General features: G+C 43.0%; 1 protein-coding gene across 3 annotated transcripts in view; it reads right to left on the minus strand.

Moving 5' to 3' along the window:
• Positions 1–6,184: 6,184 nt before the first annotated feature.
• sec24a (SEC24 homolog A, COPII coat complex component) overlaps positions 6,185–14,911 on the minus strand; it is a 101,430-nt gene continuing 92,703 nt past the window's right edge. For all 3 annotated transcript variants that reach the window (XM_072512413.1, XM_072512411.1, XM_072512414.1), the window contains exon 23: positions 6,185–7,978. In XM_072512413.1, the coding sequence (XP_072368514.1) occupies positions 7,864–7,978 (115 nt within the window). In that variant the 3' untranslated portion in view covers positions 6,185–7,863. The remainder of the gene's footprint in view (positions 7,979–14,911) is intronic.

The following is a 14,911-nucleotide window of genomic DNA, read 5'->3' on the forward strand; positions in this document are numbered from 1 at the left end:
TTCGTATCTGTCAACCTGGCTATCTGGGCTCTTCAGCCCTGCTGGCCTGAACGAGCTGTCCCCAACGCCGCCGGTGCCTGCTCGGCCCACGCACCTCGAGCTATGTTCAACAATGACCCTGTGAGTTGTGCTGGCTCAATACCTGACCATCTGGCCTCAGCCCCCTGGCCGTGTCAGAAATTGTTGATGCTTTTAAAAAATAATTTTAGGTTGCCCGCCCGCTCACCCTCCTCAGTCCTGACCTGGGGGTCGAGAGTTGCCCCATTGCTCCCCTAGATGAGTGCCAGCCAGCGCCTGCCTCCTTGCTTAGCCCTCAGGCTCGCATCCCCGAGGCAAGCTCTATGACCTCGCTGTTGGCTCAGACTGCCCGCCTGCCGCCCTCAGCTATGGGTCGGACACCTGACTGCTGCTTTAAATAAAATATTTTTCAGAGATCCTCATTACTGCCCTCTCCCTCCAAGTCACCATCACCTCTGAACAATCTTGGACATTGCTTTCCTGCTCAAAGGTCAATCAGAGCCCCATATTGCTCTGCACCTGCTCTAACCAGTTGAACTAGGAACATTCCTCGTCACAATGGACGTCTCGGCACTCTATACCAGCATCCCCCATGACGATGGCATTGCTGCAACAGCCTCAGTACTCAACACCGACAACTGCCAATCTCCAGACGCAATTCTGCAACTCATCCGCTTCATTCTGGATCACAACGTCTTCACCTTCGACAACAAGTTCTTCATCCAGACACACGGAACAGCCATGAGGACCAAATGCGCACCCCAATACGCCAACATCTTCATGCACAAGTTTGAACAAGACCTACTCACCGCACAGGACCTTCAACCGACGTTATACACCAGATACATCGATGACATTTTTTTCCTTTGGACCCACGGCGAAGAATCACTGAAACGACTACACGATTACATCAATAAGTTCCATCCAACCATCAGACTCACCATGGACTACTCTCCAAAATCAGTTGCATTCTTGGACACACTCGTCTCCATCAAGGACGGTCACCTGAGCACTTCGCTTTACCACAAACCCACGGATAACCTCACGATGCTCCACTTCTCCAGCTTCCACCCTAAACACATTAAAGAAGCCATCCCCTATGGACAAGCTCTCCGTATACACAGGATCTGCTCAGATGAGGAGGAGCGTACCAGACATCTACAGACGTTGAAAGATGTCTTTGTACGAACGGGATATGGCAGTCGACTCATCGATCGACTGTTCCAACGCACCACAGCAAAAAACCGCACCGACCTCCTCAGAAGACAAACAGGGGACACAACCGACAGAATACCCTTTGTCGTCCAGTACTTTCCCGGAGTGGAGAAACTATGGCATCTTCTTCACAGCCTTCAACACGTCATCGCTGAAGATGAACATCTTGCCAAGGTCAGCCCCACACCCCCACTACTTGCCTTCAAACAACCGTGCAACCTCAAACAAGCCATTGTTTGCAGCAAACTACTCAGCCTTCATAACAGTGACCACGATACCACACAACCCTGCCATGGCAATCGCTGCAAGACGTGCCAGATCATCGACATGGATATCACCATTACACGCGAGAACACCACCCACCAGGTACGCGGTACATACTTGTGCGACTCGGAAAACGTTGTCTACCTCATACGCTGCAGGAAAGGATGTCCCGAAGCGTGGTACATTGGCGAGACCATGTAGACGCTGCGACAACGAATGAACGGACATCGTGCGACAGTCACCAGGCAGGAATGTTCCCTTCCAGTCGGGGAACACTTCAGCAGTCAAGGGCATTCAGCCTCTGATCTCCGGGTAAGTGTTCTCCAAGGCAGCCTTCAGGACGCGCGACAACGCAGAATCGCCGAGCAGAAGCTTATAGCCAAGTTCCATATGAGTGCGGCCTCAACCGGGACCTGGGATTCATGTCGCATTACATTCATCCCCCACCATCTGGCCTGCGAAATCCTACCAACTGTCCTGGCTTGACACAATTCACACCTCTTTAACCTGGGGTTACCCCATCTCTGGATCTGTAAAGATTTAATCACCTGCTAATGCTCGCATTCCAAGCATTGTCTGGCATCTTTGAATCTGTCGACATATATGTTTCTGGAACATACCTCTTCATTCACCTGAGGAAGGAGCAGCGCTCCGAAAGCTAGTGACATCGAAACAAACCTGTTGGACTTTAACCTGGTGTTGTAAAACTTCTTACTGTGCTCTAAATTTAGCCCATCATGTTCTGAATACTACCCCCCAAAGCCATCAGTGAACATGCACCCCAGTCAGGGCCCTGTGCCTCGGCACCATGTGTTTCATTAGAAGTTCCTTTCAACATGGCTCAGCTACACATTTACTTAACTGTAGAATATCATACTGACTTGAGCTTGGTTTAATCCATCTGTCCATATATCTGTATAGGGTGAACTGGCACTACTGCTCAAATGTATGCAGGCAGCTTTTATAGTCTAGAGTGATCAGCATTTTTGAATTGTAAAATCGAGCAAGGAGTGGGAAATCTTTGTTTAAAAAAAACCCCTAAAAGCAACATTGATCCATCATTCAATAACTGACGCAAAATCAAAATAATCCCGTGCAGATGTCTTTGCTGGTTTAGAGCGTGTTCCACATTTGCAGCATTATATTGCAAGTTTTGCACTGTTCCAGGCTAAAGACCCTGCTGGATAACATGAAGCAAGAGAAGGAGGCAAACTTTACAAACTTAGAAAAAGAAAACGGGGCGAAAGCTCCTTTAGTGCAAAAAAAAAAAAAATCTCATGGCACTTCACACACAGGCAGATGGAAAAGAAACACTGGAGCAGGTTCAGTGGCCAAAAGACTTGATTAAAAGTTCCAAAATACATCTTCAAATATAAGTTGGGTGGAAAGATTTGAAAGGAAATTTTACAATAGAGAAGTCCTTGTTGGCTATATTGGAGCAAGGAAAGAGGCTTTGCTGGAGGTGAGGGAGAAATTATGAGCCTCCGTGATCTGTGGAATGGGGAAGATTTTGGTTTTTGGGTACATTGAATATACTGCATGCAAATAGGCCATTCGGTAACGTTTCAGCCTTCTCATGTAAATGTATAACGTCATAGGAGCTTCACAGCTTCAGCCCATCGTGTCTGCACCAGCCATCAAACACCTATCTATTCTAATCCCAGTTTCCAGCAGTTGATCCATAGCCTTGTATGCTCTGGCATTTCAAGTGCTCATTCAATGCATCATTTTAACCATCCATTCTACTCTCCCTCAAATTCTCGTCTAGTTTCCCCTTCAATGCATCTATCTGTACTATTTGCTTCAACTACTCCTTGGGGCAGGGAGTTCCACATTCTCATTATTTCGGTCAAGAAGTTTCCTCCAAATTTCTTATTGGATTTCTTGGTAACCATCTTATATTGGTGGCCTCTAGTTCTGGTTCTTCCCACATTTAGGAAACATTCCCACAAGAGGAAACATTCTTTCTCAAATTAAACTATCAAAACTTTACACAATTTAAAATATTGTACCTCCATTAGGTCACTTTCTTTCAAACAAAGTGAAGTGATACAGCCTGAACGTCCTTTACTGATACGCATTTCTGGTGTCATCCTTGTAAGTCCCCTCTGCACCTTCGCCAGTGCCTCTATATCCTTCCTATACTGTATCCAGTAAAAGGTTTGATACAAGCTTAGCATACCTTCCTTTCTTTTCAATTCTCTCATCGCTTTTCGGCCTTTTGGCTCAGATCAAGTGTAGTATTCAATTCTCTCCTTCTCGAAATAAATCAGGATACTTGGTTTGCTTTTTCTTTTAAATGACTGTGCTGGCCCGAGATGGAACTTTTAATGATTGATGTTTTTGTACTCAAGATCCCTTTGATCCTTTTGCGCACCTACACTTGCGCCAAGTGATAAGTGACCCTACAATTCTTCTTAAAAAAAAGTACTAACTCACATGTATCTTTGAACTTAATTTGAAAATTATTTGCCCATTCTGCAAGTTTATTAATGTCCTCCTGTAATTTGTTGCGGTTGTCCTGAGTATTGACTTCACCACATCCTTCCTCCCAAATTTTAAGGTTTTGGCAGGTTTCAGATCTACAAATGTAGATGTCGTATTTTTGATTCCAAATCATTAATGTAGATTGTGGACAGCAGTGGTCCCAGTACTGATAGTTATGGAATAGCTCACCCCACCTTCTACCACTCTGAATAATTACCCTCGACTCCTACTTTCCGACTTGAAGCCAGCTAGCAATTAATTCTGCCATTTGTCCCGGCTCCACATTCTCTCATTTCATTTGTCTATTATGAGCACCTTGTTGAAGGTCTTTTGAAAATCCAGATAAATTACATGTCCTCCATTACCATTGTCTTCTTGGTTATCTCCTTAATAAAAATAAATAAGTTTGGACAAACAAGATTCTCTCTTTTGAGATCTATGCTGAATGTTCATCATAATATGCCTCATTTCTAGATGTTCTTCTATTCTTCCTACAGTGAGGATTCCATTATTTTTCACAGGACTGACATTAAGCTAATTGGTCTAGAATTCCCTGGAGATGCTCTGTCCCCCTTCTTATGGGCAGCACGGTAGCACAATGGATAGCACTGTTGCTTCACAGCGCCAGGGTCCCAGGTTCAATTCCCAGCTTGGGTCACTATCTATGCGGAGTCTGCACGTTCTCCCCGTGTCTGTGTGGGTTTGCTGCGGGTGCTCCGGTTTCCTCCCACAAGTCCCAGAAAGCCATGCAGTTAGGTAATTTGGACATTCTAAATTCTCCCTCCATGTAGCCGAACAGGCGCCGGAATGTGGCGACTAGGGGATTTACACGGTAACTTCATTGCAGTGTTAATATAAGCCTCCTTGTGGCACTAATAAAGATTAAATAATTAGGAATTACATTAGCTATCCACCTGTCCTGTCGCACTACACCTTTTTCAAATAAATTACTAAACGTTAGTAGTAATGCCTCTGATATCGCTCTCTACATTCTTTTTAAATACGTGAATGCAATCATCGTTTTTTTTCAATACATCCGACTTTTTTTTTTAAAGGCACTTTCATTTTTCTAAAAAATAAGTCATCCACTTATGTGGGCCTGCCTCACGACACATGCAAAAATAATAAATCCTGTAAATTTTTCTGGAATCAGTTTCAAATAACCTGTGCTCTGCACATTTTTAGAGAAACAATCATAATGTCATGCAACCGATCAAAAGGCATAACAGGTTCTTTTCTTGGGAATAACAACTTTTTACCTGCCAAAATCTAACGTTCAGTAATCTTATCACTCTTCAAATATGCAAAATACAGCAGAAATATACCAGTTCAAAATTGACCATATCAACTGCAGTGGTGGCCATCAAATGTTATACCAGAAACATTAATTATCCAGCAAGTTAGTGGATATTTTCCGAAGAACTGATTGCATGTCAAAGCATATTGCTTCATTCAACACAATTCTTCCATCAGAGCTACTTCAAGTAGGTTACACTCTGCAGTCCATGGCAGCAGGTTGATTTCAGTACTCAAGACATTTACTGCTAAAGTCACCTGTGTAATTCTCACTCCTGACAGATCCTAGATTATTCCCTCCAAAGCACATTGTCTGGCATACCAAAAATTCAGTAATATTTCATGTGAATATAGATATTGGATCGTTCTTTAGACAGGATCGTTTAAACAATGAAATTTGGCTCTGGATATTTCCTTGGGCTTCAAAAACAGAACACAAAGATTCATAACTAAAACTCAATGACATACTTGTACTCTGAAGCACAATGAATTCATCAATAGACAGTTGAAGTAGTATTACAAGAGCTAACTGTTTAAGTCACATAAAACATAAAAGCTGCTATAACTATGTTTGAACATTCCTGGTCAATCCAAAAGGATAGTGCACAGTACCAGCAGCTGTTTGTGAAGAATAGTCTCCCAGATGGCACCACACCCAGACATTTACCATGTATGTAACACTATTAGAGTTGGTATAGATTTGTTGAACTTCAGGCAGTAAGCTATGGAAATCTAACTGTCCCATTAGTAGGTCAGTGCCAGCTATCCAATGCTTAATGCCAATAACTAGGGTTTACTTCATGGAACATCTGATCTTGATGAAACAGCTGTCAGCAGCATCCCATTAAATTACCCAAAGTGCAGAAGTGCTCATGGAAGACAGACAGGTCCCTCAGTCTTGAAATTTAACTCTAATTTGAATAAGTGTTTATTTGACGAACAGAGAACTATGGTAATTGGACAAGTGTGAAATGCGGTTACAAGTTTTTTGTTTTGAGACATTTCAAAGCCAGAAACTACTAGTTCTGGAAATAATTGTTTTCTCATTGCACTTATCATTCCAGTGGTCATCTTCCATCACTACCAAACTCAACAAGCGTGTCACTCATGTCACAGGAGGTTTCATATTTCAAATCTTTTCCACACCAGCTATCACAAAAAACAAATCTATTGAGGCACAATGAACATTACAAATGGTTCTTTTCAATAATTTCAAAAGGGTAAGTACAAACCGCTGAGTAAAAGGTTGTGCACTCACGTGCTCCAAGCCTCACCACTTGCTCCACCAAAAAAATGGAATTGCAGAACACAAGGCCTCAGTATCAGACACTTTTAAGAGAATTAGGATTTAATTTGTTACAATTTTATACACTACTTTACAAAATGCAATTTACTATTTACAGATTACATTTTATAGTGTATGGACTTTCAAATGACTATTTGTGGTCCCAGATACTGTTACAGCGGGTTTTGCAGCATCAATTTGTTCACTAATTTAAACAATTCTGTATTAAAAAGCATGTCTGTAAAATACATATGTCCCAATGATTTCAAAAGTGTTTGTTCTCTTCAAGTAGAAATATCAGACATGGTAGGCAATGTTACGGACTCTGCCTATTAGCATATTAGAATCATTCAAACTTAAATATCAAGACAAATTTAAAAAGGTGATGCACATGATACTCCAAGCACAACGATGTGGTAATATTAGCAATACAGCAACATCAATATAAATCACACTTTACCATATGTCGTGAATTACATAAATAAGTCACTTTTGCATAAATCTGTATTTTCCTAGTAAAAAAGCAGGAGAAACTAGAAAAATATAGCAAATTTAAGATAATGTTACATTGAATGTGGTCATATCTAGCTGATTCAAGACCAGATACAATGATATAGGAGATGCAATTTTTGGCGAAAAGACCAGAATCGAAAAACATCTTCATCGACACAAGATTACAAATGACTTCCAAGTCTGCCATTTCTCTCTAAATTGTCAGGCGTAAAGACCACAAGTACAGAAAGAGAGATAATTTCATTACTACATTTTCATATTTTTTATAAGCATCTCTATAATATTGTGTCTGTTCTTCAGGAGGTCGGCAGGGAGGAGACATTCAACCATTGCTTGATTTGAAATCTGAAATTTACACCAAACTCTACACAGTGATGATTTCCTCTAGTTTCCACAGCTTTTACTATAGAATATTTGAACCATGCTATTACACCCGTGTGTGACATGTGAAAACAGCCCACACTCCCAAAAGTAGAAATCCAAATCTCATGAACATATCTGGTACACCTAGGTTTTCACAACTGTATGCAGCTAGGTTTAACTAGGCAAACCTTCAAAATGTTAACGTAAAATGGCTTCACTCTATAATATTTTGTCATCCAATCTATTAAATATATTTCCATACCGTGTGGAAAATGTAGACTGGCTCAATGTAAGCTAGAATATGTTTGATTTAAAAGGATACCAATATTTAATTATTTTTATTAAGCATATATAAATACTGGTATCCCTTGTACCAACACGAGCCGTCACCATGCAGCTGAAGCTTGCATTTCTTTTGTGGATTATTTGTTCACTTGCTGTTGTATGTGAAGTAAGAATTCATAATAAGACAATGCTGACTCTGTTCGATCTTCAATCATGTTCTGGAGGAAGCTGGGCTTAAGAGGGCTCTCATCCCTGTGACAAGGAAAGTGAAAAAGCTCAGTTACTAATGTTAATTTGCAATACTTAAACATTTTAAACAGGATTAAGGAAGTGCTCAGGTATACAAACACGGTTATTCTAATAGCTTGAAAACTGAACTTCTCAGAAAATCTGGGGATCTTAATATTTATACAGGAGAGGATGGAAAAAGACCAAAATCTACCTTGTTCACCATCTACCATTCCAGTAGTCATACGAGACATGTATTTCTTGGACATTGAAGCAAGTCCATATGCGGAACAACATTTTAAAAAATCTTAATTTTGGTAATGAACACTATACACTAGAGAAAGATGCGGTTTTGCTTGGTTTAGTAGCTTCAGAATTTCTATACCAATTCTAAAACAATACTATAATAAAGAAATTGCATGTTTATTTAACCAAGTTCAACAGATATGCACCACAGGCTTCCAAGATGTGTCAAGAGAACATTATGATTTGCTTCTTTTAGAAAATTAAGCCCCCTGAACTCTAAACGTCATGACACCTTCTCCTTGCACCACTCAAACCATGTAAAAGCCCCACTCTTGGGTATTTTCTGAGACAGCAAAACAGTTGCCACTTTCTCTGAAGTGGGAACTGCCAAATATATAAAAGCTTTGCTATCTCGAGAATCAGTTCAAAACATGTTAAGACAAGAGGGAATTTCACCCTCTACGTGTGCAATTGCTCATTTCAGAATTGTTCATAGTAAAGCAAGATACAAAATGTAGAAAATATTTCAGTCTCAATAGAACTCATCTCCAAAGTTTGAAATGTTCTTCCGTACCAATCCAGCTCACTTATTTTTTTCATTCAATGTTGTTTCTTTTGCAGAAAGTAAAATTCTGCATTTACTAAATACCTAATTATATGGACAGATTTTCTATGCTGAGTTGCATAACTGGTTGAAATAGTCGACACAATTTTAACAATAATTTGTCTTTTCTTCTCCCCACTAATTCTTGGGATGCAAGTGTTCTTGGAAAATACGAGAGGCGGCACAGTGGTCCAGTGGTTAGCACTGCTGCCTCATAGCACTGAGGACACGGGTTCAATCAATGGCCCTGGGTCACTTTCCGTGTGGAGTTTGGACATTCTCCCCGTGTCTGCATAGGTCTCACCCCCACAACCCAAATATGTGCAGGTTAAGCGGATTGGCCACGCTAAATTGACCCTTAATTGGAAAGAATTTGGGTACTTCAAATTTATTAGAAAAAAGTTCCTCGAAAATACATTAATCATTATTTTCCCATCCCGAGTTGCCCTTAAGATAGTGATGGACCACCTTCTTAAATTGCTGCAGTCTGTGCTGAAGAACTCCTACAATGCTGTTAGGTGGAGAATTCTGGTATTTTAATTCAACAATGAAGAAACATGAAGACAGGATAGGGTGCAATTTGGGAGGAGAATATAGAGATGATCGTGCTCTCGTGTATCATTATTCTTCAGGTGGTGGAGGGTCATGGGTTTGGGAAGTGCCGCTGAAGAACTCATGACAAATTGCAGCAATGCATATTGTTGAACAGGGGGAGGTGTTTAGGCTCGTGGGTGAAGTGCCATTTAAACAAATCGCTTGGTCTTGGATGGTGACAAGTTTCTTTGGTGTTACATTTTCACCCACCCAGGCAAGTAGAGAGTGATTTCTCATTCCTCTCACTCATACCTTGTAGGTTGTGGAGAAACTCTGACAAAGACAAACAGTGAGCTGAATATCCAACCCTATGAACATGTCTTTCCTAAATATTTGTCCTACCCATAGCATTAAGGCTGCCTGGTCAAACCTATCAATATCCTTTGTGCTGGCAGTGTGTTATCTCTCCAAGTTTTCTCAATCTCCTTCTCGTTTTCAACACTGTTGACCAACTCCCATCTTTGTCCATAGCTGCGCCTTCATGTGCTTGCACAACCAGCAGTGTCAACATGGCCAGAGCACTTACTGCAACAGCTTCCTCTTCTGCATTCCAAGGACACATTAAGGGTACCCTGACATTCCACCCTTGGCACCCTCCTATCCCACAGTGGCATTATCCATATGTAGACTGATGACATGCTCTTTGTCCTCACTCTGAACTCAAATGCCAAGCAATACTAGTGAAACTTGATATATGCACAAATATCACAATGTTACAGCAGAGGGGATCATCAGTCGGTCCATCAAGACTCTGTCAGCACTTTGGTGGAGCTATCCAATTAGTCGCATGCCCTTGTTCTTTCCCCATGGACATGAAATATTTCCCCTCCCAAGTATTTATCGAATGATATTTTGAATGTCACTATAGAATCTGCGTCCACCAACCACCCTTTCAGCCACTGCATCCCAGTCACACAGCTCACTGAAGTTTAAACAGAGTACAGATTCACCTTATCTGAATGATAAATACCAAATTTTTATTTTCTAAAAAATCTTCAAACAGGACAGATATCATGAAGGCTGTTCGAAATTGAAAAAGAAAAATCAAACATTTTCCTACTGGGAGAAGAAGCACTAGTCTGTGGGCAGAGCTAGAACAGAGAAGGGAAGGAAGGTCACACATCTTAACTATTGAACATAAACATACAAATGCTTGGAGTAGGCCAATTATTCCCACGGAAATCCATTCTGCATGGATTTTTTATAATTTGCTTACGGGTTTTGGATTTCGGCGGCAGCGGTGCGCAGGGGCCTTCTTGGAGGTGAGTAGTGAATTTAAAACCACTTACCTTTACAGGAGCAGCCCTTTGGATTTCGGCGGCAGCGGTGCGCAGGGGCCTTCTGGGAGGTGAGTAGTTAGTTTAAAAACCTTACCTTTACAGGAGCAGCCCTTTGGATTTCGGCGGCAGCGGTGCGCAGGGGCCTTCTTGGAGGTGAGTAGTGAGTTTAAAAACCCTTGCCTGGTCCCGTGTCTGTTCTTCTTTTCAGTTTTATTTGTTTTTATATAAGGCGGGAACCGGAAGTTCTACCTCTGGCAAGTGCCCCCCCCCCAACCAATAAATTCTGGTGGAGAGGAAACCCGAGACACTACACGTGTAGTGTCTCCCACCCGCCCGCCTCCTCTAACCTAATAATAAGACCCATTGGTGTAAGGTAAGTGCCATATTATATTATTATATTATTAGCATTGTGCAGGTCAAGGATCGGTGGTGGAGGAGCAGTCTCTGTCAGCGAGAGAACCTGAGAACATCTCAGACACTCAGAAGGCAAGTAAGTGATTTTTACTTTTATACCTTTTTTCAAATTGTGTGTGTCGGGGGGAAATTGAAGCGACATCACAGAAAAGCTGTGACCTGAGTGGCTGGTTGGGATTCTAACCTAAATTTAAAAAATATTTGAGTATTTGGGAACTAATTAAACATAATAACTTAATTATAATTTAGAGGATATCTAAGCCAGAGATCGGAGAGTATTATAGTTAGCTATCGCATTTCTATTAGAAATCTAGTGCTAGGAAACAGATAGTTGACAGTAACTTTGCAATTTAAAAAAAAAGTATTTAAAAAAAAAAAAGAGACAAATTTTAATTAATTGACGCAATGTCAGTTAGAGGGGTGCTGTGCTCTGACTGTGAGATGTGGCAGGTCCGGGAGGCTTCCAGCGTCCCGGGTGGCTTCATCTGCAGAAAGTGCACCCAACTGGAGCTCCTCACAGACCGCATGGTTCGGTTGGAGCAGCAATTGGATGCACTTAGGAGCATGCAGGTGGCGGAAAGCGTCATAGATCGCAGTTATGTAAATGTGGTCACACCCAAGGTGCAGGCAGAGAAATGGGTGACCACCAGAAAGGGCAGGCAGTCAGTGCAGGAATCCCCTGTGGTTGTCCCCCTCTCGAACAGATATACCCCTTTGGATACTGTCGGGGGGGATAGCCTATCAGGGGAAAACAGCAGCAGCCAGAGCAGTGGCACCACGGCTGGCTCTGATGTTCAGAAGGGAGGGTCAAAGCGCAGAAGAGTAATAGTAATAGGGGACTCTATAGTCAGGGGCACAGATAGGCACTTCTGTGGACGTGAAAGAGACTCCAGGATGGTATGTTGCCTCCCTGGTGCCAGGGTCCAGGATGTCTCCGAACGGGTAGAGGGAATCCTGAAGGGGGAGGGCAAACAGGCAGAGGTCGTTGTACATATTGGTACTAACGACATAGGCAGGAAGGGGCATGAGGTCCTGCAGCAGGAGTTCAGGGAGCTAGGCAGAAAGTTAAAGGACAGGACCTCGAGGGTTGTAATCTCGGGATTACTCCCTGTGCCACGTGCCAGTGAGGCTAGAAATAGGAAGATAGAGCAGACAAACACGTGGCTAAACAGCTGGTGTAGGAGGGAGGGTTTCCGTTTTCTGGACCACTGGGAGCTCTTCCGGGGCAGGTGTGACCTGTATAAGATGGACGGGTTGCATCTAAACCGGAGAGGCATAAATATCCTGGCCGCGAGGTTTGCTAGTGTCACACGGGAGGGTTTAAACTAGTATGGCGGGGGGTGGGTACGGGAGCAATAGGTCAGAAGGTGAGAGCATTGAGGGAGAACTAGGGAATAGGGACAGTGTGGCTCTGAGGCAGAGCAGACGGGGAAAAGTTGCTGAACACAGCGGGTCTGGTGGCCTTACGTGCATATGTTTTAATGCAAGGAGCATTACGGGTAAGGCAGATGAACTTAGAGCTTGGATTACTACTTGGAACTATGATGTTATTGCCATTACAGAGACCTGGTTGAGGGAAGGGCAGGATTGGCAGCTAAACGTTCCAGGATTTAGATGTTTCAGGCGGGATAGAGGGGGATGTAAAAGGGGAGGCGGAGTTGCGCTACTTGTTCGGGAGAATATCACAGCTATACTGCGAGAGGACACCTCAGAGGGCAGTGAGGCTATATGGGTAGAGATCAGGAATAAGAAGGGTGCAGTCACAATGTTGGGGGTATACTACAGGCCTCCCAACAGCCAGCGGGAGATAGAGGAGCAGATAGGTAGACTGAGTTTGGAAAAGAGTAAAAACAACAGGGTTGTGGTGATGGGAGACTTCAACTTCCCCAATATTGACTGGGACTCACTTAGTGCCAGGGGCTTAGATGGGGCGGAGTTTGTAAGGAGCATCCAGGAGGGCTTCTTAAAACAATATGTAAACAGTCCAACTAGGGAAGGGGCAGTACTGGACCTGGTATTGGGGAATGAGCCCGGCCAGGTGGTAGATGTTTCAGTAGGGGAGCATTTCGGTAACAGTGACCACAATTCAGTAAGTTTTAAAGTACTGGTGGACAAGGATAAGAGTGGTCCGAGGATGAATGTGCTAAATTGGGGGAAGGCTAATTATGACAATATTAGGCGGGAACTGAAGAACATAGATTGAGGGCGGATGTTTGAGGGCAAATCAACATCTGACATGTGGGAGGCTTTCAAGTGTCAGTTGAAGGGAATACAGGACAGGCATGTTCCTGTGAGGAAGAAAGATAAATACGGCAATTTTCGGGAACCTTGGATGACGAGTGATATTGTAGGCCTCGTCAAAAAGAAAAAGGAGGCATTTGTCAGGGCTAAAAGGCTGGGAACAGACGAAGCCTGTGTGGCATATAAGGAAAGTAGGAAGGAACTTAAGCAAGGAGTCAGGAGGGCTCGAAGGGGTCATGAAAAGTCATTGGCAAATAGGGTTAAGGAAAATCCCAAGGCTTTTTACACGTACATAAAAAGCAAGAGGGTAGCCAGGGAAAGGGTTGGCCCACTGAAGGATAGGCAAGGGAATCTATGTGTGGAGCCAGAGGAAATGGGCGAGGTACTAAATGAATACTTTGCATCAGTATTCACCAAAGAGAAGGAATTGGTAGATGTTGAGTCTGGAGAAGGGGGTGTAGATAGCCTGGGTCACATTGTGATCCAAAAAAAACGAGGTGTTGGGTGTCTTAAAAAATATTAAGGTAGATAAGTCCCCAGGGCCTGATGGGATCTACCCCAGAATACTGAAGGAGGCTGGAGAGGAAATTGCTGAGGCCTTGACAGAAATCTTTGGATCCTCGCTGTCTTCAGGGGATGTCCCGGAGGACTGGAGAATAGCCAATGTTGTTCCTCTGTTTAAGAAGGGTAGCAAGGATAATCCCGGGAACTACAGGCCGGTGAGCCTTACTTCAGTGGTAGGGAAATTACTGGAGAGAATTCTTCGAGACAGGATCTACTCCCATTTGGAAGCAAATGGACGTATTAGTGAGAGGCAGCACGGTTTTGTGAAGGGGAGGTCGTGTCTCACTAACTTGATAGAGTTTTTCGAGGAGGTCACTAAGATGATTGATGCAGGTAGGGCAGTAGATGTTGTCTATATGGACTTCAGTAAGGCCTTTGACAAGGTCCCTCATGGTAGACTAGTACAAAAGGTGAAGTCACACGGGATCAGGGGTGAACTGGCAAGGTGGATACAGAACTGGCTAGGCCATAGAAGGCAGAGGGTAGCAATGGAGGGATGCTTTTCTAATTGGAGGGCTGTGACCAGTGGTGTTCCACAGGGATCAGTGCTGGGACCTTTGCTGTTTGTAGTATATATAAATGATTTGGAGGAAAATGTAACTGGTCTGATTAGTAAGTTTGCAGACGACACAAAGGTTGGTGGAATTGCGGATAGCGATGAGGACTGTCTGAGGATACAGCAGGATTTAGATTGTCTGGAGACTTGGGCGGAGAGATGGCAGATGGAGTTTAATCCGGACAAATGTGAGGTAATGCATTTTGGAAGGGCTAATGCAGGTAGGGAATATACAGTGAATGGTAGAACCCTCAAGAGTATTGAAAGTCAAAGAGATCTAGGAGTACAGGTCCACAGGTCATTGAAAGGGGCAACACAGGTGGAGAAGGTAGTCAAGAAGGCATACGGCATGCTTGCCTTCATTGGACGGGGCATTGAGTATAAGAATTGGCAAGTCATGTTGCAGCTGTATAGAACCTTAGTTAGGCCACACTTGGAGTATAGTGTTCAATTCTGGT

Source organism: Scyliorhinus torazame, chromosome 7 (assembly GCF_047496885.1).
Source record: "Scyliorhinus torazame isolate Kashiwa2021f chromosome 7, sScyTor2.1, whole genome shotgun sequence".
Taxonomy (NCBI): domain Eukaryota; kingdom Metazoa; phylum Chordata; class Chondrichthyes; order Carcharhiniformes; family Scyliorhinidae; genus Scyliorhinus; species Scyliorhinus torazame.